The 25,827-nt window shown below is 56.7% G+C and overlaps 1 protein-coding gene across 1 annotated transcript; it reads right to left on the reverse strand.

Moving 5' to 3' along the window:
• Position 1: 1 nt before the first annotated feature.
• TUB (TUB bipartite transcription factor) lies at positions 2–25,216 on the reverse strand. The gene is made up of 12 exons (XM_061148063.1): positions 25,125–25,216; positions 15,971–16,022; positions 15,340–15,496; positions 12,294–12,437; positions 10,925–11,092; positions 9,609–9,730; positions 9,000–9,197; positions 8,610–8,722; positions 7,580–7,697; positions 5,248–5,346; positions 4,853–5,024; positions 2–4,392 (listed from the first exon to the last, which is right to left on the reverse strand). The coding sequence occupies exons 1-12, from the start codon at positions 25,160–25,162 to the stop codon at positions 4,259–4,261; spliced, it is 1,515 nt and encodes a 504-aa protein (XP_061004046.1). The 5' UTR covers positions 25,163–25,216; the 3' UTR covers positions 2–4,258.
• Between the last annotated feature and the right edge of the window lie 611 nt (positions 25,217–25,827).

A 25,827-nucleotide genomic window follows, 5' to 3' on the forward strand; every position in this document is an offset into this window, starting at 1 on the left:
CCAGAATACCAAAGAGTTTATTCAAAAAATCACTTAATAAAAGCACAGTTTTGCAAGTTTGTCTAAAACTCGATAATTTTGAACAAAAATAAAATGTCTGACCACTCCAAAATAGGAAAAGACAATCTTGTGCAAACAGACATACACATTCTAGGCATTATGCAAACTGGCTAAATGTATGCTCTCAGCAAGAGAAGTATCACCATTCTAAGTCCCCTTTGTCACCAAATGCAGGACTAAAGAGGCCAGAGTTGGGCTTCCCTTTCTAAGTCACTCTGTTACTCTCTAGGAAACTCTGGATCTCAGCCTAATTTCCAGCTCTGCCTGGATCTTGAGAGGGAAGCAGGGAGGGACAAGAGAACAGAAGAGGAAAAAGGTGTGACATCTTTCTCAGGAAAGAAAAAAGGCACAGTGATGAGCCAGAAAGTGATGAGCAAGGATCAACTTTCATTCACCCCGAATCCTACCACAAGCTATGACAGTCTAACCTTATTCTGTGAGAAAACAGATCTAGAAAAATCACATGGTTTGCTCAAAATCACTTGATTACTAAGTGCAGTAGTGCTTTCTGTAAGACCAACTTGCTTCTCAACTTGGTTGGAAAATTAAAAAACCAAACCTGTCCCATAACTTCTGTTGGACTTTTCCCCCCATATCCTGAGATGAAAAAAAATTGCAACTAGAGGCATGGAAGGACAGATGACCAATAAACTCAAAAACAAGAGCCCATAGTTTGGCCTGTTCTGGGGGCCGCTCCAGTTATACAGGCCAGGGCCCAGGGCAGTGTAGGGATCCGGCACTGGGCCCTGAGTGCCAAGGAGTCAGGCCCCCCTCAGTGCTGGGCACCAAAGCAAGCAGCCTCCTTCAGCTCTCTGGAAACATGTGCTCTGAGCGCCCCCTGGCATCCTGAGGTCACAGAGCTATCTCAGCTGGGGTAAAGAACTGTAGAGAAGGGAAGGCCAGTGTTCCCACAGGAACTGGGAAAGCCAGAGACCCCACCCTGGAGACGGAATTTGTGCTTGCATTAACAGAGCCGTGGACCCACCCCCCTCACTTGCTGTAAGGAAAGCACAGGCATCTTAGTTTGAAATCATCACTGTGGCTGGTTAAGTTCAGAACTACCTCTGAATATATGGTAAATTCATTTTGAGGTAAATGCCCCACTATTTCTAGAGCAAAAAAAAAAGACATCTGCTTCTACAGTTTTGTTCCTTCTTGTCACTGCAGGAGGCGGGCCCCAAAGGTTCTCTTCTAGCCTGTGACAGTAACACTCCCTGGCTTCTAACACCTGTCCTCAGCATGGGTCTGGACCTCACATGCTCGTTCTGAATTAGTGTCATGATTTTTAAGGCACATTCAACTACAATAAGTTCAAATTCATCCAAAACATGCGTGCAACACACCAATTTCTCCAGGTAATGCAGAGTGGAAACTGAAGAACTACACTTTTTTGGATAGTGTCTTCCCAAGCAGAACCTCTGGAGAAGGAGTTGGTACTTCCCCAGGTACGCTTTCTGATCAAAGGGCATGAAATGAATGAACAAAATCCACAGGTGATCATAGCTACATCCTCATTCCTTTCCTATTCATCCACAGAAATATGATCATAATAGGAAACCTTAATTGATTGTTCACCGATTGCCCTTGGCCCCAAATACACACAAAGAGACAGACACAGAGCACCTTAGAGCCATAAGGAAAGAAAAGCCAGGACTGGAGGAGTTAGGGATGTGAACCTTACTGCTCTGCAGAACTGTGTGGGGCAAGAGATGGGGTGTGGCCCCAGGAGGAGCTGCCTAAGGCCCCAGCTACCCAACGCCCTTGGGGCATGCTTGTTCCATCACCAAGTTCCCTGCCCAACCAAGGACCATCGGTAGTGGGTACGAAGGGCAAGGACTCTTACTGTGGGGGAGAGACTGAGCCCAAGTGGTCTGCAGGGGTCCCAGCAGCTTTAGGAGTCTGGGCCCATGGCTAAGGAAAACCAGCATCACCCAGAATGGGGTCTTAAAAAAGACCTTGCCAGGCTGGGTCTCCAGCAGGTGATCAGTACTCTTGCCTGTCACTCAGTACCTAACAGAGGGTTTTGTCATTGAACTATCCTCTGCCACTGCCAGGCTGGAACTCTCAGGCCACACTCCTGACCCTAATGAAACACTCATCAACCCATCCTCTGTGTACTAGAGGAGTGAGCAGGAGACACATTTTCCATTGTATGTCTGATGAATTCTCCACGCTGCCACCAGGATCCTCCCTCTCTCAAAGATCCAGGATCAACCTTTCTACCTTAAAATCACTGACCCAGAGAAACAGCTTGACTAGACGTTCGAGGTCATCTAGCTTCTGTCATTCCAAATGTCAGTAGGTCTCTCTTCTCAAAAGTCAAGACAGGAAGAGCCAAATTGGGACTATGGAAAGGAGGACAGCACAATATTTCCCTGGGAAGTGGACCTGCTCCAGGACAGAAAATTCCAGCGCCCTCAAGAAGGTCCCAAGTCAGAGTGGTCTAGATACCAGACGATGTTAACCACCAGAGACGGAAGCCCCAGGTGTGGCCAGGTCCCTGCTAGGACAGGAGGCCTCGCTTTAAGCACTCAACAGGTGAAAACCTAGATTCCCAGGAAATGAGAACAGCCTAGTTCCACTGAAGTCAAACAGCTGCACCACCTCACTCAGGGCCTTGCTAACATGTTTGAAGTATGACTTTTAAAAAACCCAACTTCTGTGTAGTCTTTCCAAGGACATCCATCTACTCTGAAGTGAGGAATGACTCTCGCTTGCTTCCCACTGATTTCTGATCTCCATCTGGGCCGGCAGCCTCTGTCAGGGTGAATGACACATACGCAAGCGTTCCCAAGTCTGCAGCGTGGATGGTGCCATCCGAGGGGGAGGGCGGCAGAGGGAGAGGTCAGGCCACTCACAACCACCTGTCACACCTGGATAGAAAACTGGGCAGCAGCCTTGCTAAAGCCTGCCCTCAGGGTGGGGGGAGCCAGACAGGCCAGTCCTGGTCAGATGGACATGCAAAATCCAGACAGCTTTCAGCAGGGAACTGCCCGGTTTCCCACTGAAAAGGTCTCAATTTCACCACCTCTTGACATTTCTAAGTCTGGAACCAGGTGCGTGAGAATGCACACTGCGCCCCAGGAAGGCCAGAGAGAGTTTTTTTGGGGGGATGGTGGGAACAAGGAAATGAAGGGAACTGAAATCCAAATTCTGCCCTTAACCAGCCAGGTGACCCCAGGCAAGTCCATCTTCTGGGTGATCTCTAAGGGTCGGTCCTGCCACCTCTGATCCCTTGTGGTTCTAACATGCCTCCCTCTCTCCTCACCCTTTCCTAGTCCCAGCTCACAACTACACACACGCCCTCAGTGGCCACAGCCTAGGCTGACTGCAGGGAGCTGTAGCCAGGCAGGAGCCCCAGGCACACCTACCTGTGTGCAGTCTGGGGCTGGCATCCTGGGGTTCCCTGGGTCAGCCGACAGGGCTGCTGGACAGCCCTGGCCCACGTGCCACCGGTATGCTCAGCCTGTATGGATCCTACAGGCCCTACCTGCTAAGACGTTTGGCCTTGGGGGCCGGCCTCCTGCCACCTCTGCGCACACTAAGAAATCCTAGAGAAATCAAATGAGCCCCAACCCCAGGCCGCCAGCCAATTCCCACAGCCACAGCCGGGCCCTGCAACCCTGACAGGGTCCTGCCCCCCTCACGTTTCCACCCCAATTCCTCCCAGGCCTGGCAGAGGCCAGCTGATGCTCGAGGACTTTCTTCAGTTAAGGACCAGGCTCAGCTACCCAAGCCTGTGCTATGTAAAGCTGACGTGCCCCAACACTCACACATACTCTCTCACACACACACACTCACCGAGCCCCGCACTGCTGGGGCCTCGTGGTCATCTGACTCCGGGCTGAGTGGACGCTGGGCCGCGGCAGCCCTGCCTTGTGCTTCCTCTCCCCCCGCACCTCTTCCCACCTCCCCGGCTGAAGAGGCTGCTCCGCTTGGCAAACACGACTGCAGCAGGATACTAACCCGAGAGTGGGGGCACAGGAAGGATTTGCGTTGGTCCCCGCATGCCCCCCACTCCTCTGCCTCAGCAGCAAAGGCAGAGGAGCCACTTCCCGGATGGCTGAGCCTGGGGGCCCACCGAGCCAAAGGTTCACCTGGCAGGGGGCCTATGTACAGGGGGTCGGTGGGGCTGCTCCACAGGCAGGCAGGCGGCTCCACTCCAGGCTGGGCAACCCCAGAGGGCACGAAGCAGCCGCTACTCGCAGGCCAGCTTGCTGTCGAAGCTGGACAGGGCAATGGCAAAGGCCTGCAGCGCGCACAACGGGTAGTTGTAATCCATGGTGAACACGTCCTCTGCTACGCGGCCAAACTGCATCACGATGTAGTCCGCTGGAGCCAGGCAGAAGTGTGGATAGAGAGAAGGGCAGATCAGGGATGCGGAAGGACAGACAGACACCCAGTCATGAGAGGAAGGAGAGAGGGCCAGAAGCAGAGATGCCAGGAGAATCCCAGAGGAGGTAAAGCACAGACCAAATGGGAGAAGTGGTAGGAGATACGGAACAGGTGACAAGACGCAGAAACACACCAGGAGATGGGGAAGAAGAGAGGAAGTCCATTCAAAGGGGGGTCCCACGCCTGAGACTCTGCCGTGAGCACAGAATCTAGGGTCAGGGCTCCAGAGGAGGTTCTTCCAGGGCCTCCCAGTCATTAAGGTTAGAAAGTCCTTTACTAACGGAATAACCCATGTCCTTAAACTCTGACCTCTACAGGCAGGGCTGAGTGGGCTAAATCCCAAGCTAAGGGCCCCGGTGTCACACGGACAGTCATGAGTCAGGGCAGAAACACTCACGGTCATTGCCGTGGATGATCTGGAAGTTCTTCACTGAGGCCTGAGTGACGCGCCCATGGAAGTTGAGTACATAGGACTGCGTGTCATCGTTCCAGACGGGCGTCTTGTTTTGCAGCTCGATGATACTCTCAGTGTTCTTGTTCTGCCAGCGCGCTAGCAGCGTCTCATGCTCCTGGGAGGACAGCCTCAGCTGAGCCAGGCCCGGGCCTCGGCCCCATGACCGCCCCAGAGAATGATCTGCCCCGGGGTGGGGGTCCTTAGATCTCCCTAAGACCCCCAGGGCTTCTCACGTTGTCTATACACACACACACACACACCCGCTGGAGCTGTGCCCTCAGAAGCGCGTGAAGGGGCTGGGAGAACAGGGAAAGCGGGTGGGGTGGGTGGAGACTCACGTTGCGGGGCCGGATAGAGACTCTCTCGTGAACCATGGTCATTCCCGGGACAATCACACTCATCTTCCGTGGCCCCTTAAAACCTAGGACGTTTGTCTCCTGCGAAAGAGAAAGAGAAACTCGCTCAATACTGGCCATCTGAAGACTCTACCTACCTGCTGGACAGACTGGAGGACGGGATAAAGATGAGCTAGTCAATCACCACTCGAAGGTACAGGAGGCATCTGTAAGCTCACCATGTCCAGAATCGACTCCTTAATCTCCACTCTGCCCAAACAAGCTGCGCTTACCATCTTCCTTGCTCCAGTAAATGACATCTCCATTCTTCCATCTGCTCAAACTACCTGGAGTCGTAACTTAACTCCCCCCACCCTCACATACCACTTGTAACCCATCAGCAAATGCTGTCAGCCCTTCCTTCAGGTTATACTCAGAATTCAACCACTTTTCAACCAACCACCATCTCTCAGCAAGAGCAAGGACCAGCCTTCAGCTGGACTCTTCACTTCCTCAGCCCCCACCCCACCTCCTTGTCATCTGTTCTCCACACAGTGCTGAGCAGTCCTGGTGAGTCAGGTCGTTCTTTTCAGTTCACTCAGAGTAAAAGATGACGGTCTTACCTCATCCTGCAAGGCCTCATGAAATATGGCCCCGTCACCCGCTCTCTTCACCACCTACTCTCCGCTATACTCACTGCCCTCCTTCTGCTCCCCTGACATGCCAGCGTTTTTGCTCACCATATTCTCAACACCTGCACGGTTGGCGCTCATTTCCTTCTGGCCTTTATCCAAGCACCACCTCAGTGAGGCCCTCCCTGCCATCCTTCCTAAAAGAATATTCATGGCCCTCTTCCTCTTCTGGCGTGCTGCAGTTCATGGAGTCGCAAAGAGTCGGACACAACTGAACGACTGAACTGAACTGAGCTCTCTTCCTGCTTTATTTTATCCTTCTTCAGTTCAGTCGCTCAGTCGTGTCTGACTCTTTGCAACCCCAAGGACTGCAGCACGCCAGGTCTCCCTGTCCATTACCAACTCCCAGAGCCTACTCAAACTCATGTCTATTGCGTCAGTGATGCCATCCAACCATCTCATCCTCTGTCATCCCCTTCTCCTCTTGCCTTCAATCTTTCCCAGCATCAGGGTCTTTTCAAATGAGTTGGTTCTTCGCATCAGGTGGCCAAAGTATTGGAGTTTCGGCTTCAGCATCAGTCCTTCCAATGAATACTCAGGACTGATTTCCTTTAGGATTGACTGGTTGGATCTCCTTGCAGTCTAAGGGACTCTCAAGAGTCTTCTCCAGAAAAAAAAAAAAAAAAGAGTCTTCTCCAACACCACAGTTCAAAAGCATCAATTCTTCAGCATTCAGCTTTCTTTATGGTCCAACTCTCATATCCATACATGACTACTGGAAAAACCATAGCCTTGACTAGACGGACCTTTGTTGGTAAAGTAATGTCTCTACTTTTTAATATGCTGTCTAGGTTGGTCATAGCTTTTCTTCCAAGGAGCAGGTGTCTTTTAATTTCATGGCTGCAGTCACCATCTACAATGATTTTGGAGCCCCAAAAATAGTCTCTCACTGTTTCCATTGTCTCCCCACCTATTTGCCATGAAGTGATGGGACCAGATGCCATGATCTTAGTTTTCTGAATGTCACATAGCTGTTTTATAGCTTACCTCCCCCACTCAGCGTTCAAGCCCCAGAAGGGTGTATCTTTGTTCACTACTGTCTCTCAGTGCCTCAAATGGCACTTGGGGCTAAGTACCACCTGAAGAGATTCAGACTGCCTCCCCAGAGCTGACCAGCAGGTGGCACCATTGGATCATACGAAACAGTTATGAAGTCCCAAGTTAATGGTACCAGTCCCTCATTTTGAAATTAGATGGAGAAGTTCCTTGTGTTTATTATATCCCAGTTCGGTATCTATGAGCTGTGTGACACTGGCAAGTGACCCAACCTCTGATATTCAGTTTCCTCATCTATATAGTAAAGAAGATCGCCTCAAGCTCTTAGGTTGAATATTCAGTGAGATGATTATGCAAAGGGCCTTACAGTCCATTTAGGACCTGAATACTGGAGGGTTGCGCCAACATGAACCCAGGCCTCCTGCCTCCTCCTTCCCAGGAGGCATCCAGGCTGGGCTGCAGAGAGGCAGCCCTAATTCCCAGAACTTGCCAGGCAGGTGGTCAGCTGTGTTCTGTCCCAGGCAGGGGCCACCCCACGGCACCTCTTTGTCTGCCCATAAAAGTAGATGGAATAGGCCACAGACAGGTAGCAAGTCCTGAGTGTCATGTCTAACTGGAAGCCCAGAGACCCAGGGCCCACGACTCACGTAGCAGACAGCAGCCAGCTCCTGACGCAAGGTTCCACTTTCCAAAGTAGAGGCTGATGCTTTCTGAGGGTTGACTCCATTATCATAAACGGTGAACTTGGTGCCCATGAGGTTGGACCTGAAGGACAGACACAATCAGTGTAGGGTCGTGCACCCTCTGTCCCTGGGCAGGGAGTTAGCTCAGAGGCTGTCCTACGGAGGAAAGACTGGAAGGGACCTCCATGACCTTTGTGGGCAGAGAGCAGCTCAGAGGCTGTCTTACATGGTGCCTACAAAGCATTCTGGGCTGGGCCAGGAGCGGACCTGGGGGTACACTGTTCACAGAATCATCTCAGAAGGCGCTTCGTGGACAGAGGGCCTCGACTTGCTCCAAGTTTAATCAAAGGGCATCTCAGCTGAGTTCAGGTAAATTGGAATGCTACAGAAACTCTCCCTGGAGGAACTGGAGTGGCTCCCCTCGTGGTAGGTGAGCTACCAGAGGGGCACCTGGCAAGACTGCAGAGGGGACTCGGCACCCCATGGAGGGTGGAGATGATCCGCTCTGTCCCGTTCAGCCTGAGAGTTATGGTCCAGCCCCAACTCCAGCTCTAAGCTTGACTTATGCTCCTGAATCTGCCACACTTCTCAGCACGCCCTCCCTCACCTGAGGCCTAGCTCAGAGCCTTGGTCCCAACCCAAGGTTGCTTCCTCTTCCCTCAAGGGCCCATTCCTGCCCCTTGGCACTGACCATGAGACCAAGGTGGCTCTTCCAGGGGGCCTACATCATCCATGACATCCTGGGGTTTGATTTGTCCCCCTACGGGGCCTGTGCTCCCTCTGCCTGGGAGTAGCTTAGGGTAGGATGAGTGAGGCTTATCTTCCAATCTGGCTCTAGGCTAGCACAGATCTGAGCCTGCGGTTGATCTGATGGACAGAGAGGACCCTGGGAGAGGATCTGACGCTTGACCTCCTTCAGGGGCAGGAGCTGCCCTCTACAGAGCCTGCCCCTGCCTGCCCCACCCCTGCTGGCCTCCTGAGGGCATGCTGGTACCGCAGTTTTCCGATGTAGCTGTCCCCTCCTCTAGACAGGTCAGTAGGGTCCACGGAGATGAGGTAATTGGAAGTTTTACTCTTCTTTCTCTTCCTTCCCGCCAGGAGGAACACCTTGGGGAGTGGAGCAAAGTCAAGCATGTTCCAGGCCCAGCCTCTAGTCCACATGCAATCCCAGGACCACTCACACACCCTCACTCACACAAGTGATCCCCCTCGCTTCAGCTCTTGAACATACACGTGTGCACACGTATGCACCGACAGGGCACACAGGCTTCTGTCTCTTTGGGGGAACTGGCAGGTCAGTGCTCGAGCTGAGGCTTCCAGTCCCACTCCAGCCCCCAGGACCTTAAGCCAACAGGGTCAAACTGTGCATTCAAGCCAACCTCACCTTCTTCCCATCCTCGCGGTCCAGGTGCAAGAAGTAGGTGGGGTACATGCCCCGGTCCATGCCCTTCTTGTCCCGTGTGATGCGGCACTTGATGGTGATCCCCTGGGGGGCTGGCCTCAGGGCAAACTCTTCGAGATCCTGGACCTCAACATCCACTGATGGCTCGGGGGCTGTGGGGCTGGGGGCCGAGGCTGCCTCCTACCCAGGAGAGAGGAGGAGCCTGAGCTCCAGGCAGGGACCCCGAGCTGCTGAAGTTGGTGGTCTGGAATCCAAAGCTGCCCCCGTGTGGTGGTGGTGGTGGGAGACAGGGCTTGCACCCTGGGATGTGGGCACAGAGATCCCGGCCCTGGGCCAGTAGCTGGCTTCCTAGCCCTTCCTTCAGCTCAGCACCCCAGGGTGGGGATGGAGGGAACAGGCACGCTCTCAGAAGCCATGCTGTCCAACCAGCTCCCTTGCCCTCCAGAATGACTGAAGACTGGGAGGACAGAAGAGCCCTGGGGGAAGCAGCTCTTGACAGGCACGCCAACTCTGCATCACTTCACTTCGTTCCCCTCCCACCCGGGCGACACTGCCGTCGGCCTTCCTACTGAGCAGGAGCTCCTCACTCACCCTGGTGGACTTCCTGCTTGTGGCAGAGCTGGGGCGGGTGTTGCTGTTGAGCTGGGAGGAGCTAGAGCTGTTCTCGTCCTCATCCTCCTCTTCCTCTTCGAAGCTCATGCTGCTGGAGATGCCTGGGCCAGGCAGAGGAGTGGGAGGGGACGAGCGGTCACACAGGCACACCCAGACAGTCACCCGTTCACTGGCTCCAAATCACCCATACACACCACACACACAGACACACACACACAGAGTGGCACGTACACACGCGCATCCACACACTCCCACGCACACATTCAGATGCACACTAGGACATTCTCTGGTGCATACATGAGCTGGGGCTGGTCACTGTCCCCGGGTGCAGCCCCCCTCCCAGCCTCAGCTGTCAGACCCTCACTGTCTGGCAGCCAGGGTGCCCTGTCTCCTGGGTAGTAAGGCCTGAACTGAGCTGGCCCTGCCTGGGAGCCTCCGTCTCTGGCCTCAAGTCTACTGGAGGCCTTGGCTGGCCAAGTCTATAAAATCTCGAGAAAAGTCCCAACTCCTCACTCAGCCTGATGCTTGGGGCCCACCAAGTCTCTCCCAAGAAAGTGAAAGTCGCTCAGTTGTGCCCAATTCTTTGCGACCCCAAGGCTCCCCTGTCCGTGGGGATTCTCCAGGTAAGAATACTGGAGTGGGTAGCCAGTCCCTCCTCCAGGAGATCTTTCTGACCCAGGAATCGAACCAGGGTCTTCTGTATTGCAGGCGGATTCTTTATCAACTGAGCTACCAAGATAGCCCATCCTCTCCAAAACCTGCCGCGTCTATATGCCTTCACATCTTCACCCCAGCCTCAGCAGCCTTCCTCCAGGAGGCTGTCCCTTGTGCGACGTCTCAGGACGTGTGCACTGCGGGCTCTCCCTCCGCCACCTCCCTGGGGCAGAGCTCACTCTCTGGGCGGCAGGTCTTCTGGGAGGGTCTGCCTTGCCTCTCGGCCTCCTGGCCCTGCTCCCTCTAGCTCAGTGGGGACATTTCGTAAGAACTTTCTCAAATGGACCAAAGGGAAAGGAAACCTGTCCCCAAACCTGGGCCTCCCTGCGGGCAGGAGACGGGGATGGGGACCCAGGGCTGGGCTGTGGGCTGGCTGGGTTCCTTTAGCCACACTTCTCTCCCTCAATGCAGTCTTCTCAGGGGTCCCTGCCCAAGTTGCTCACTGGTCTCCAAGTGTGCCCCCTGCCAGGGCCTGGGAGGGGCTAAAACAGACACAGGATGGCCATGCTCCCTGAGAAAGGTGCATCTGAGAACCTGGGGCTGAGCTTTGGGGGGTGTCTCTGGACCCCCACGGGGCTCACCCTTCCTCTGCATCGTGGCATGGATGTCCTGCCCGCCGGGCTGTGCGCCGCCACCTGCGGCCGTCTCCCCCGCGTCCCGGGCCTGGTCGGACTGGCCCACAGTCAGGATCTGCACAGGGCCTCGGGCCTCAGACTTGTCTTCAGCCGATGCTGCTGACCCGCCGGAGCCTGCAGGCCATGGACACTCCTGAGTCCCATCCAGGGGTGCGGAGGGGGCGGGGCAGCCTGGATCCCCAGGTGTCCAGGAAGAGGGTGAGGGAAGAACAGGCGCACCTCTGAAAACTTTATTTGCAAAACCGATTTTTTAAAAAAATGAATGACTGCTCTCAGCCTCTTAACAGTGGGTGAGCTAGGAAGGGGCACGGGCTCCATTTCTTCTGCTGTTCCCCCACATCTGTGGCCGAGGTGGGGACTGAAATGCCTCTTGTCCCTAGGCAGCTGGCAGCCAGCTCCAACTACATGGTGAGCAGGACAGGAGGGAGAAGGAGGCTGGGTCCGACACAGCGAGGCCACCACTCAGCTCGGACATGGCCAGCTCTGTACTGCCAGTGCCAGCCTTCTCTCTCCCTCACACACGCACACAGACTCACACACATCAGTGAAACACACAGGCCCCTGGAAAAAGACAGGTCAGCATACATTCGCCTTCCCAAATGGAGGGGCTCCCACCTCCCCCATCAACCTTCCTGCCCAAGTTGTCACAGCTTCGGGACCAGAAACGAGGCCTGGCCCACACATCTGGGCTTGGCCTAAAATGCCACGGTCAGCTCCACAGACCCTCAGACCCAACACACCACTGTCCGACCATGACGCGGAAGCCTGGAAGCCACTCCCAGGAACAAGGGCTGAGGAGACAGGGTGGCCAGCAGAGACGGGACTCAGGGCAGGGCCACTGTAACTGGCCTTGGTCTCCAGGGATCTTTTCTGGAGAGGCAGGAGCAGAGGGAACAGACTGGTCTGTGGGCCAAGAGGGTGGAAATGGGACTGGAAAAGTGAGGAAGCCCACAAGACCACCGAGCACTGCCCAAGGGGGGAGACAGGCCGCCCGGGAGACACTGAGGCCCCCAGGGAGTGTCCTGATCAGGGTGAAGGGTGCTCGGGCGGACGGGGAGTGGCTTCCTGGGCCACGCTGAGCTGGACTTCACGTCCTGGGGCAGCAGGAGAGTCCTGCCCATGCCCACGGGCCAGCCCGGTCCCATGTGAGTGGGAGGAGGCCTGTGAGCCAGCTGGGGGTTCCTGAGTGCCAGTCGGGGCTCTCCCCGAGGCCTCTCACCCAGCCCCTCACCCCCAAGTCTGGAGGACAAGCCTCCTGCCAGCCCCATGGTGGGGGCCGGGCATCCCGAAGAAAGGGCAGTGACAGCAAGCCAACCTTTGTGCTTCCCCTTCTTCTCCTTCCTAGAGGCCCCGCCCTGGCCCCCCGCCGCGGCGGCCGCCTTGGTTCTCTTGGCTGAGGCTGGTGCTGTGGGGTGAGCAGCTCCCAGGGGCACACTGGCAAGCGAGTCGGCCTCTTGAACTAGCCGGACAGAGAGAAAGAAATGCATGCAAGGTGAGACCAGAGCTCCAGCACAACACACCCAGCTCCCCCACCAGGGCCTTTGTACCATCATCCCTCCAGGCAGAGGTGGACAGGGCAGGCCAGGCTGGAAGGAGGTGGCACCCCCCAACCCAACAGGGTGATAAAGTCAACAGCCTGGTCTGCACCATGACTACCCCAGAAGCAGAGCAGTCGGGGAGGCGGAGGGAGTGTGTCTGCGAGAACGGGGGTCACCAATGATGGTGGGTGAAGACAGAAAAGGCTGCAATGTCCAGAAGAGACCAGAGTGAGGGTGAGCACCCCAGGGACTACACTGTTCTCCTGGGACAAGCCCTTGAAGCAGGAGAATAAATGGATCCCAAGAGCTGCCTGCCAAGTGGAAGGTCTCAGGAGGGCCACCGCTGGGTATCTCCACCCTCTCCAGGCATCAGAAGCCCAATCTGTCAAGGCCCTTGAGTGGTTTCTCACTACTCTTAAGATGATGACCAACGTCCTCCTGCAAGCCCGGCCTTCCCCTTGCCTGACTGTGTCCTCGTCACCTCCTGGGTATCCCAGGTCCCAGGCAGGCCCCGGATTCCCTCCTGCCTGCCATGGGCCTGCTCTCGCTGTCTCACTGCCTGGACTGCCCTCGCGACACAGCCCCTGCTCCCACTAACATCCATCATCCTGTGAGGTCCAGCTCCTCCTCGGGGAAACCCTGCTCTGGCCACTACTCTGCCATCCACTCGCCGAGCTTGGCTTCCTTCCGCAACCCACACCTATGACAGTCTGTTTCATCCTCTCTCCCCTCCTAGATCTTAAGGGCCATGAGAGAACAGAGACTGCATCAGTTTGTGCTCACTCTGGACCCCCAGCCTCTAGTCCAAACAGGCTCTCAATAAATATTAACATGAATGAACACAGCCAGTAGGTCAAAAACTCCACTGGGATAAAATACTGGCTCTGATTTATCTCATCTTCTGGAGTTCCCTAGTTGCTCAGATGGTAAAGAATCTGCCTGTAATGCAGGCGACCTGGTTTCAATCCCTGGGTCGGGAAGGTTCTCTAGAAGAAGGGAATGGCAACCCACTCCAGTATTCTTGCTTGGAGAATCCCATGGACAGAGGAGCCTAGCGGGCTACAGTCTATGGGGTCGCAAAGAGTCAGGACTGAGCAACTAACACTTGCACTTTTTGACATCTTTCTCTGGGAATGAGCCCTGTGTATTTAACACCAACAGCCAGCAGAGGGCAGGGCAGAGGCAGCGAGGCTGCAGCGGGCGTGGCTCCTGGAAACCCGAATCCCACATTGGCCAGCAGGGTGAGCAGCCTCCTGGAGCTGGGGAAGCCTGGGCCGGAGAAGCTGCCCTCAGCCTGCCTGGTCCGGAGGCTGGGCAGGGGACAGCATTCTGCTGGCTGGACCTTGCAACAAACCATAGCTGCTCCAACCTTCAAAGCCCTGATACAGAACTTTCCTCACTTTACAGGGAAGGAAACAGACCCAGAGAGGGTAAGTGACTCGCTCATAGTGACAAGTGAGCAGGTGACCCGCACGACCAGAAGCTCTGTCTCTGACTTTGGCCATGCACCCCACAGCCGCTGCCGTCTTTCTGCAGGCCTGGCCCGGCCCAGCACACAGTCGGTGCTCAAGAAACCCCTGCCAAAGTAACTGCACAGATGTGACCTGCCAGACTCTCCTCTCAACGCCTCAAGATGTTGGCTCTGGCACAAACTGGCAGGGCCTGAAGTCCCCAGAGCAGGCTCCCCTGCCACGGGCAGCCTCAGATGGCCAGGTGCCAGGCTTGGCAGAGCTGGGGCAGTGATGCCGGGCTCCAGTAGATACAGACTGAACTCCACCAAACCCAGAATGTCGGGGGCCTTCTCTGCAAGACACTGCGGCAGCACCCATGGACAAAGAGTGAGGGGAAGGCTGCCAGGTAAGGCTGGAGCCGGGGGCCAGTGCCAGGTGGAGCAGCTGGGGCTGCCTCCCAGACTGTCCCCTTCTCTAAAGGGCCTCTCAGGTGGAGCAGACACATCAGCTGCGGCCCAGGTGCTGAACTGAAGCATACACGGGGGCATTACTGTGAAGGAGCCTCAAGGCAAGGCAACGACCAGTCGTCTGAAGTGCCTGGAGGCCGCACATCCTGAGGAAGCCGAGAAGGAGGGGAGCACGTCGCTTCCTTCCAACTGCAAAGCCAGAGGCCTGCAACCTTCTTAAAGTCACTTTTCGATGGAGGCGCTGCCGTGATCACTGGCCACCAGCAGGGGGCAGTGGGGACTGAGTCTCAGTCCTTTCAGGCTCAGAGAGGCCCACCCACTGCCCAGCCAGGGGTCCTCAGCAGGAAGGAGGGTCCTGAGCACTGGGGTGAAATCGAGGTGTCCCTGCCCCCAGGAAGAGCCACAGAGAATTCCCTTCCCAGGGGACTCCGCTGAGAACCAGTGTGTACACAGCTAGGAGCTGGAGGCTGCTGGTCACCACGGGTCCGTGCAGGGACCCACGGGCCAGAAGTTGGGCACATTGAGGGTTTGGGGAACCCAGGGAGGGGAGGCAACAGGTGTCTGTCTATCTGTGACAAGAGGCATGGGTGGGCAGCATGTGAGATAGAGTCCTCTCGAGAGACAAAAGCTGGCGGGGAGCAGACTGTTCTGCTCCTGGGAGCTGCCTCCTGCTTTCAGGGAAATGTCTCAGATCAGAAACCTGGGCTTTTAAAGTCCCAGGCCCACAAAGCTTTACCTTCTGGCCCCACACCTGGCGTGGGAGCCCCAGGCTCCAGATCCCAGCCTCCCTCCGCCTGTCCCGGCCCTCTGCCCACCTGGGCACCCCCAACAGGACAGGCCCTCGCCTGTCCAGGTCAGCAGGAAGTCCCCGAGGGCCCTGTGAGCAGCCCCAGGGTGGGGTGTACCTTGGTAGCTGGTGCTGCCGCTGAGGTAGGACTCCACCAGGGGGGCCTGCTCCTCCGACTGCCGGGCCCGCCGGCTCCGGGGCCGCCCGTCGGCATTGGCCTGCACCATCAGGGGCTCCTGGCGCTTCTTTTTCTGCTTCTGCTCCAGCAGGGCCCGCTACAGAGGCAGTGGACACACACAGGAGTTGGCGGGCCCTGAGCAGGCTGACCGCCTCCCCAAGGGAAGGTGCCCAGATGGGGACTTGGTAGGGAGGCCCTTCTGGCTCCATGTGGTTCCAGAGGTCACAGTGGGGTCCATAGCCCACTCTGACCTCGCATCCTTGTGCCTCAGGACTTGGGGTCCAAGGGAAGCAGGCAAGTGTCAGTCCAGGTAGCTGCCCGACAGGGTCACAACACAATGACCTGAGCTGCCTCCCAGCAGGAGCCCTAGATGCCAGGGTGGTGCTAATGCCAAGCTGGTGAAGGAGAGAGCTCACCACTTCTCTCCTGGGAGGGCCCCCTCTCTCCACCACACAGGATCACCCAGGAAGGAGGACAGCTCCCCCACCCCCTGCCCTTGGAGACCCCGTCCAGACTCCGGCCTGGATGGCGCGCGCTGACCGCCCTCCCACCCGGCTCCAGCCTCACTCACCTGCCGGTCAAGCTTCTGCTGCCGCAGGTTGCTGCCCTCATCATCTAAGACACTGCAGGGGGAGAGAGGGGCACTCAGGGCCGGCCCACGAAGACCACCCAGAGCCCTCTCCCGGCACGTCTGGGTTCTTTAAGCCCCTCCCGTCTTGGCTGCTGGGCATGAGACGGGGAAGAAGGGTCAAGCTATATTCTGGGAACCGCCTAGAGACATAGAGACACGAGCCGTCTTTCTGCCACTTCAGGGACTTACCTCCTGTTGGGATCCCTGCTGCCCAAGGACTTCCCAGTCTACCCTGCCCCGGTAAACTGAGGAGGAATGGGCCCTTGGGCCCATTAGGGCCTGGCCTGACTGAGATCCAGGGGCATCAGTCACAAGCCGGGCCCAAGGCGGGGCTTCAGACCCAAGGGCCTGCCCCTCCGGCTCCACCCCTCCATCTTTCCATCCTTCTGGTGGAAGCTGGGTCTTCTGGGGCAGACTCTCGCCATCCATTCAAGGCCAACTCCTGGCTCTCCAGGTGGTAAGTGGATATGCTGACACTGCCCAGCCCCCCACCCCACGTAAAGAGGACCCCTCGTTTTGGAGAGTGAAACGGAAACATCAACCAGTCCCTCGGGGCACAGTGAGGGCAGGGTGCAGATGTCTGCAGGGTGGACACAGCTCATCGAGGCACAGCCCAGCAACCAGCCGCTGGGTCCTTCCCTGGCAACCTACATGGTGCAAGCAGCTGCAGGGCCTCAAATCCTTGAATCCCTAACTAATAAGGTCGTGGGACCGGCAGCCTCATCTCACATAGACAGGCCCTGCCTTCAAGTAAGGCAGGGCATGAAGAGGGAGCGCCAACCACTTAAGCTTTCTTTCTAGACTAAGACACAAGTATGAGACCTAGACCCAAGCCTATAAAGCCAAGGTCAGGCCAGATGCATGGTGTGGGGCTGGAGCCTGAGGATATGAGCTCTGGGAACCCCCAGGCTGCCCAGGCCCCCTTATTCTGGAGCCTGCCCTGAACCAGACCTTGTGTGGGTGCCTCCACAGGTATGTTCAAGTGTGCTGGGTTTGTGTGTGAGGCGGTAGGAGGATCTCATGTGTGTGTGCACACTGGAAGATGTCCAAATGTGTGGACGCACATCAACATGTGTAAGCACATACCTGGATATGCATGCATGCAGACACCATGTCAGAGGTGGGTGTCCTGAATGTAGCTGAACACAGTCGCATGTAAGGAGGTCACATCACCCTGAAGGCAAGGTGAGGCAATCCACCTCCTCCTGACAGCAGCAGCCCTTCCCAGCTGGAACAATCATTGACCTGAAATGTCCTTTCAGCTCAGCACACTGCTTGTGCTACAGGGGCCTGGCCAGGGGGTGGCAGGGAGTCCACGGATGGCCGACGGCCCACCACCCAGCCCTCTGGCTTCACCACCTCCCTGGCCACGACCTGTGAAGACTGCCTATTTTGACCTAGCAGCTGTCCTACCTACTTGACACCTGGGAAGGACTTGCCCGATGCCCATGGATGTTCTACACACAAGAAGAGCCCGATTGTGATCTGGGGCCCTGCACAAAACAGCCTCATTCACCAAACCCTCAGTGGCCAGGGCACAGGAGAACACACTACTCAGACGTGCTTCTAGTCAAGGCCTCAGTCCACCTAAAAGAGCCCACCTGCCTAAGAGCACGCGGCTGCACATGGGCCTCCCCAAGGGCAATGCCAGGCCCAGAGGACAGGGAATAGCTCTGAAAAATCCCAGGGGCTGGGACAGCGAGGGTCCCGTCACAGGAGGCCGCACACGGGACAGGCGGGGCAGAAGGTGAGCAGGATGCCTGGGAGTCCGGCCAGGTCCAGAGGCTCTAACTCTCCTCCTGTCTCTCTGCCTCCAGCCAATGGCCTGACGAGAGCACAAGGGCCACACAGCCTCAAAGGGTCAGGGTGCCAACACCACTGTCCTCGTGGCCACGGTGCCCAGCCTGGCTCTGTGCGCCTGGCCGAGAGGAGCAACGGGGCCTGAACGCCAGCTGAATCGCCACGCTCTGCGCCTTGGCACGCGTGGGGCAGCCTGCATCTCAGGCATGCTGGCCACCTCTGCAAGGCCGTGCTGCCTCCCCTTCCTGCCAGCAGGAGAGGCTGTTTCCTGGCTCACTGGGATGACGCGAGCCAGTCATCTAGGTCATCCCTGGCCCTGGGCTTGGCTGAGCAGGACACAGTTGACTATTTCCATGGTGCTGACACCATGCAAGGAGCTGACACCTAACATGAAAGGGCAACATCCCGCTGAGAGGTAAGCTCACATCGGCAATGCCACCTCCAAACTGCGGGCCACAGTGGTTGCTCAAATGACAAACGGTGGTTCCTGCCACCGTGGCCTCCTTGCTCAGTGTCCCCCCGCCCCCAACAACCTCATCCACGTGGGGAGGACATCTGTTCCACTGCCATGGACTTTCCACTCTGTTCCATCACTTCCTCTTCCTCTGTCCCCACCTCCATCCCCCAAAGGGGGAGAATGACAAAGAGCTGCACCAAGTACGATATCAGGTAGAAAGGACTTAATCACCGGCCTTCAGAGAAAGACGGATGAACGCAAGGGTGAGGCTTCTGAAGAGATTCCAGAAACTCAGATACCCCAGAAGTGCCTGGAGAGCCACCCCCTCCACCTCCCCACCAGGCACGCTGTGTGAGTGAAGGATGCAGGGGAGTGGGGGATGCAGGGCAGGGGGCGGCAACTGGGGAGAAGCAACATGTGTCTGGTGAGCAAGAACACGCCTGGCTGAGCAAGACCCATCCAGGAGGGTCGACAATAAATCCAGCTAAACAAGGAGGCTCTGAGAGCTGCCCGTGCGGGGCAGCAGGGTGCTTCCCTGAGAGCCACAAAGGCAAAGGGTGGACCACAATCACCTGGCACCAGCCAGCTGGCAGCAGGTGGTGTTTCTGCCTGACAACAATGTATCCGGAGCGCACAGCATCTGTCGCTGGTGAATAACAAAGAATCCCCTGCACACAGCTAAACAATGACAACAATGATGGCCGTCTCCAGGGAGGGCAGAACCAGAGCTCCTCTCTCACCCCGACAGCAGCCCAGCCAGTCCTTCCCCCCGCACCTTCCCCAGACAGCCCTGTCTCCCAACAGAACCTCTCCCAGGCATCTTCCTTCCTCGCTCCCCGGCCTGCCTCCTCCTGCCTCTGTTCTAGACAGCACTAAACGATAACCATGAAAGGAGACAGTAATGGCCTTTTAATGACTCGGGCTCCAATCATGGAATCACTGCCAAGCCCAGGCTGCCAGCTGCAGCCCCGCCAGGAGACTCGGACAGGAGACAGGGCACTGATGGATGGGTCTTCCAGCTGACCCCGGCGGCTCCTTCATGATGGTCACCAGAGAGGCCGGGGGAAGCACTGGCCCCTGGCTCGTGAAGGCCAGAGAAACCTGGTCTGCAGTGTCCATCCATCCATCTGCTCTGCCCAAGGCCAATCAAGTGACCCCCTCACCTCCCAGGAGACGGCCCCTCCACATCCCCCGGCTTCTTCAAAGCTACCGGACAGATATCTGAGAGCGAACCGTGCATGACAGCAAGGGTCAGGGACACTTCTTCCAGGGGCTGGAAAAGCCAGACTTGGCCAACATCGCTAGGAACCCAGGTCCCCCCTCTCGTTAGACCCCACCTCCATTCTCCAACTAATCCACAGAGCCGACCAAAGGCCAGGTCAACCTCAGAGCAGACTCAGTCTCCGTGCCCACTCCCTGCCCCCTGCTCCCTTTCCTCCCGCTCAGTCACAGCGGGGCCTGCCCCTGCTGGACTCTGGCAGTCAGGCAAGTGTGTTGTCCGGGGAGGAAAGACCACCTGCTTGGCTGTGAACTTTGTGCCCAATGCTGGAACCTCCCCACTCCCCAGCACGTCCAGACCTGTGGCTTCTGTTGCCCAGTGGCTGCTTGGGACATTGTGGGCAACACGGTGGAGGTGGGAACAGAGGCAACCCCAGAAGCGAGAGGGCCACACTGCTCACAAGAGCTCACCCTCCCAGGATGAGGCTTCTCCATGCCAGCCACTGGCTCCCAAACTTACCAGGTGAGTCCCAACTGCTGGGGGCACTCAGCCCTGACTTGATAGTTCAGACCTGCTGGGGAAGTTGCCCCAGAATCAATCCCCCACCTCACACTTTTCTTTTTCAAAGCCAACGACACATGTGATTCTAATGCTCCGCCATGCAAGTAGAGACCAGGAGTCAGAGCTTGTGATCTTTAAAGAACAAAAAAGAAACTGAGAAGTTGCTCTAAGGCTGGAAGCATGAAAGCAGTCTTCTGTTCAGATGCGGGAAAATATAGTGTGCAGAGAAGGGTGGCCCCAGGCAAGACTGTGGAAGGGGTCAACTGAATATCGAGACAGGATGTGACCATTAGGAGCAAGGCCAAGTATGCTGGTAAGTCAGGGCACATGTCCTCGGGCCTATCAGACAAGACGGGAGGACAGTACAGCCAGGCCTCCGCATGCAGCTGCAGGGACCAGTGACACCACCATGTGGGTAGGACGAAGCCACGTAACTGGTATGCTAGGTCAGTCAGATGGATAAAGGTTTTGGCAACAATCGGTCATGTCATCATCAAAGGAAGCTTCTATTAAGAGCATCATGCTTCTCTTGGTTAGCAGGTTTTTCGATGACCTGACACAAGGCAGGCCTCTGAGCAGACTTACAGGTGAAACAAAGTAGAAGATATACTAACTGTTCACTAAGAGAGTGTGCATTCAGAAGACCCTAGAAGCCTAACAGGAAGTGGTCCAATCTTACAGGTGGGTCCCGAAACACCCCGTCTTCCCACACAGGCAGAATGCAGAAGACAGGGCTTGACATCAGCCTGATGAAAGACTCTGCAGTTTTGCTCACACAGGCCTTGAGGGGAGCGGTCAGTATCAAAGCCATCCCCTGGGGGTGGTAAGGGCTGGAGGGCAGAGGTCCACTGTGAGGAAATAACAGCCTCACTCTGCTCGATGCTGGACATCTGGACAGGCCACAGCCAGGACCCTGCCTGCGGCTCCAGGAGGTGGAGGAGGGCAGAGACCAATCTGAGCGCATCCACAGGCTCCCTGCTCCCTGAATCATTTGTCAGCTTTGTGCTCCTGCTCCCTCCACCCCGGGCAGCAGCAAGAAGACTTCCCAAAGACACTAGGGGTGGGAGAGGAGAGAAACTGCCTGTGGAACTACGGGCAGAGGGTCTGCTCTTCCCTCCTGCGGCCAGAGGCAAAGCAGCGGGCCAGAGTCCGGGCACCTGAGGCAGAATTGAGCGAGTCAGGAGCCTCGCCTAATGAGCAGTCATTCCTCTCCCCAGGAAGCAGTGAGAAGTGCAGTAGCAGGAGGATCTTAATGAGGGCCAAAAGGAGGGGAAGGGCTTCCTTGGTGGCTCACAGAGTAATGCAATGCAGGAGACCCGGGTTCGATCCCTGGGTCAGGAAGATCCCCTGGAGACGGGAATGGCTAACCACGCCAGTATTCTTCCCTGCATGGAGAAGAGGAGCCCGAGGGGCTACAGTTCATGGGGTCGCAAAGAGCTGGACATGACTGAGCGACTAACACACAGAATAAGAGGAGGGGAAACCCAGAGACAGGAGTAGGCTCACCCTAAGGGAGAGTTTTCTAACGGTCTCATCCATCGGAAGTGAGGCTGCTGGCAGGCATGCTGAGGGGAGCGTTCACACAGAAGACTGGGCAGTCTGTGAGGGCCCTTCTTGCCTGAACTTCTCCTTCTCTGACCTAGAACTGTGCTTAGCCAGTAGCACTCAGGAAGCCCCATTGTGAGGGAGAGTACTGCAGCCCTCAGAGTGCTGAGAAGCCAGGTTTGGGGCCAGGAAAGCCAGGAAGTCCTACCGTCTACTTGGGAATGCCACTTTGATTCAAAGCGGTGGGCACCGTGTCCATGCAGGGTCATGCCAGGCACATGGTTGTTCTTCCAGGTGCATTCCCCTCTCTCCAGGAGTTCACGGCTGGTGAAGGAGCCGCCAGGCAGCGGCCACAGGACGGCGCAGACAGAGCACAAAGGACAGGGCTGGTCATCACTCCCTTCTTCCAATACACCTGCAGGCAGCAGGCTTTCCTGACTCTCACTGCTCCTCCTTCAGCCCGTAAAACGTAAAATCATGAACCAGGGACAGTAAACACTCAAGAACACAGGTGAAGGAAGAATGGCAGATAGAAATCAGTAGTGGTAATAATATGGGGGAAAAAAACCAAAAAGTTATAACAGTTGTTACACTTTATAAACTAAATGGCTCCCTTCTAAGTCAGAATGTGAGGTTAATCCATGATCATTACAAATTGAGTCACAATTACCCTTAAGAAGATTATCACCAGCTGTCACAGCTTCAAAGAAAATGAGCCAGGTCCAGGCGATGCAGGTGCAAACCACCACTGAGGCAGCAGAACCCCCACCAGGAGAGCTAACAAGATATCGACCCACCTCTGGTCCCCAAGCCAGATGATACCTTCCAGTTCTGACATGCTGTGACACAAGGGAAACCTCACACCAAAGCACGTGCACACTCGCCCCTCCTCCTCATCTCCAAAGTGCATCACCTCACCATCTTCTGCCCCAGTTTCCTCTGTGATCAGGCAGGCATGTGGCTGTAACTGCGATCAGCAGCCCCGTTAGTGCAAAAGGCAATTTGCATCTGCTCCTCTGAGCCATATCTCCTCATTCTGGAAGTCTACACCCAAGTCCAGTGCTTTCCTAGGATCACAAAGGCTCACAAAGACCCCAGCAAGGCGGGAGAGACTGACAACTTCTAACTCCAGCCCACCCCCAGCTAGACACCTACCCTCCCTGCCACAGAACAAGAAAGCAGGGTGGCAGAGCGATGGGACAGTGAACACGGCAGGGCCACAAGGGGGCCAAGATGTTCCTCGGGGCTGGGCTTCAGGGTGGCAGGATTCTGTGCTCCAGATGGAGTGTGTGGGCTCAGGAAAGGAATGAGGGGATGGGGTGGTTGGGCCTGGGCTGGGGCAAGTGCCAAATCCCTCTCTGCAGGATGCCAGTGCCTGGGACTCGTGGGAAGACTAAGCATCTCCGGGAGATAGCCCCACCTCCCTAGTGCCCTCTCCCCCAGAGGCAGGCTCACCTCCCCAGGATGAGGCCGACTTTCTCTAAGGCCTGAGCGCTCCCTTCACAAGCTGCTGTGGTTCTTGGCTCCTGGGAGAGGCTTCCCTGAACCATGACCTGGCCTGGTCCCCAGCCTGCGGATCCTAAACACGCCATCACATCCCAGCTCCATGCACTTCCCCTTTTCTCCCTTCCTCGTAAATCAGTCTGTGGCCAACACCCTGCCATCAGCACCTGGGCAGGTACTTTCACAGCACTCACGGCCTCTATCTCACAGGTACTGCCCAGGCATCTCTGCTGGGTGGTTAGAAGAGGTTAATGATACTCTGTGGGTTGCAGTGTCTTCTAGAAAGTCCTCAGCACACAGGTGTCAAGAAGGCCAGGATGCTCCAGAAAGTACTTGTACCCCCAGCCAAGATGCCCTGTGTGGAGTGACAACCCTTCTGAGTGCAGAGCCCCAGTCCCCTGATGGGACTGTCTCCTGGTCTATATGAGACTGCAGTGTGACTGCATATGTCCACAGGAAATCCTGGGTTGTTGTGTGTGTATGCACACACGTGTGTGTGTTGGTGGGAGGGACACCCACAAATTCTAACTTGGGAAGCCCTGAAGCCCCCAAAGAAGCTGAGATTAGAGACCACAACAATTCTCAAGAGAAAACTGTGAAGTCTCAGGCCAGTGACGGGTGCTTGTTTGTAGCAGGATCTGCTTTTAACAAGCCTCAGGCAGTTTCAGCTGATTTCCATTTTGGATGCTGTCTGGACAGACTCATCGAAGAGCCCTGTCAGAATTATTTTCTATCAGTGACTGGAATCAGGTCTCTTTAAGAGCAGGCTGTGTTACAGGCAGGTCTGGAGTCTGTGCCTGCCAGCCACAAGCATGTGCACCTAGGCTGGCAAGAACATAGTGGACCTTAGAAGTCCAGCACCCCTTTTACACACATGCCTCTCAGGGGAGGCCTGGAGATAGCCCCGTAGCCCATGGCAACCAAGGAGCCAATGGGTGACCAAGGATCTGGCGCTGCCATGGCGATGAGCTCTTTTCCAGTGGTAATGGAGAGAATGGAGTAGAGTGGATGGGGAAAGGCCTGCACCTGTGCAAGCCCCAGAGATTTTTTTCCCCCCTCCCACCCTACCAATCTTCACACAGGCGTGAACACTCAACTGTCCCTGGGACAGACCACAGCATCGGGGAACACAGGCAAGCCATGCTTCCGAGTGTGCCCGGGTTCCTAGGTTCGTTCTCTTGTGCATGTGAAGGCAGTTCTCATGTACTGAGTTGGTCTGTACCGAAGTGTTTAAACCAGTTAGTGGATTAAGTGGATTTCTGTGTCTTTGATAGATACCAGTGGTACTTGTGTCTGGGTAGTGGGAGGCAAGTATTCCCCCAAATACAGGATGTGTGTGTGTACAGATAGGCAGGAGTGCACCTGTGAGAGCCTGAGAATCAGTGAGTGTGTGTGTGTGTGTGTACACGCGCGCAGCAATACATGGTGCATGAATATAGAAGAAGCCTGTGCTTTAGGTTCAGAATGACTGTCTCCAGGAATTCACGCTCTTTGAGTGTGTGAAGCGACCAGCAGGAGCGTCTCTGGTCCAGTGGACGTCCTATGGGTGCATGTCTGCAGATGTATGTGTGCGCACGCGGCTATACTGGCGTGTGACCAGTATGCTGGGCCTAGGAGGGGGCTCAGCACGGTTAACTCCCTCCCCAGGCAACCACATGGTGCTGCCCGCCCCAACAAGGCCCATACAGGCCCAGAGCACTGGCCTCTTCCAGCAACCCCGGCCTATAAGTGGGGAGCGCAGAGCAGGCGGGTTCACTGGGGCGCCCAAAGTTGGGGCAGGAAGGCCCAGCGCCTCCAACCCGCGCCCCTAGGGTAGGGCCAGATGGGGAGGGTACAGCTGTCCTGCACCCCAGCCCTGCATCCGCAACCAGCCCTGCTCCCGGAGTTCGGAGTGGTGGGCATCCCGACCCAGCACCCTCGACCCTGCCCCGAGCCTTCAGCATTGAAGGGTGGTGGGCTAGACCCGCGCGCCGTGGGGGAAGTGAAGGTGGGGGCTGGCGCCCGCGTACCTGTAGGGAATCCAGTCGGAATGCGGCTTGGAAGTCATGTCTCTCGGGGGCGGGGCGGCAGCTGCGGCTCGGAAGGCCGGGGCCCTTGAGGGCCGGCGCGGGGGCCCTGATCAGCTCCCGGGCCGCCCAGGGCCGCATCCTCCCGGGCCGGGGCGCTGGGCCCCGCCGAGGCCCGCGCTGCACGCCAGGGCCCCGGCCGCGGGTTCGGAGAACGACTGCTTGCGCGGCGCGATGGGCGAAGCGGCTGAGTGCGCGGGGCCGCCACGGGCGTGCGCGCGCGTGGAGGCGGGAGAAGTCGCCCGCACCGCCCCCCGCCGCCAGAGGGGCTGGGGCCCGCGCCGGGGGCCCGGCCTTAGCGTGGCAGCGGCGGCCCGCCCCCTCCCCCCTCGCTCCGCCCCGCCCCCGGCGGACACCCCACCCCCAGATCGGCTCCGGCGTCCCAAACGCCCCCGCCCCCTCGCAGAAAGCGCGGGTCCCCTGGCTCCGCGCAAGTGAGAGCGCCTGCGCCCACATTGGGTGAATAGAGGCGCTACCACTGGTCGGGTCCCCGACCTCCAAGCCTCAGTTTCTCCTTCTGTGAAACGGGGATAATTCGAACACCTACCTACGTACCTGAACTATCTCCGCTAAGGGATGGGAAACCGTTGCTTAAATGGGGTGAGGGAGAGGAAAAGTAGGGGGTGGGATCCAGTTGTGCAGGAAA

This window comes from Dama dama, chromosome 1 (genome assembly GCF_033118175.1).
Source record: "Dama dama isolate Ldn47 chromosome 1, ASM3311817v1, whole genome shotgun sequence".
Taxonomy (NCBI): Eukaryota; Metazoa; Chordata; class Mammalia; order Artiodactyla; family Cervidae; genus Dama; species Dama dama.

Excerpts from the sequence above, each read along its gene's own strand:
- TUB (XM_061148063.1), bottom strand. The coding sequence starts at position 25,162 with ATGACTTCCAAGCCGCATTCCGACTGGATTCCCTACAG. Across the intron at positions 15,497-15,970 it reads AGCAGAAGCTTGACCGGCAG|CGGGCCCTGCTGGAGCAGAA; the intron begins GTGAGTGAGGCT and ends CTGCCTCTGTAG. Across the intron at positions 8,723-8,999 it reads ACCGCGAGGATGGGAAGAAG|GTGTTCCTCCTGGCGGGAAG; the intron begins GTGAGGTTGGCT and ends CCACTCCCCAAG.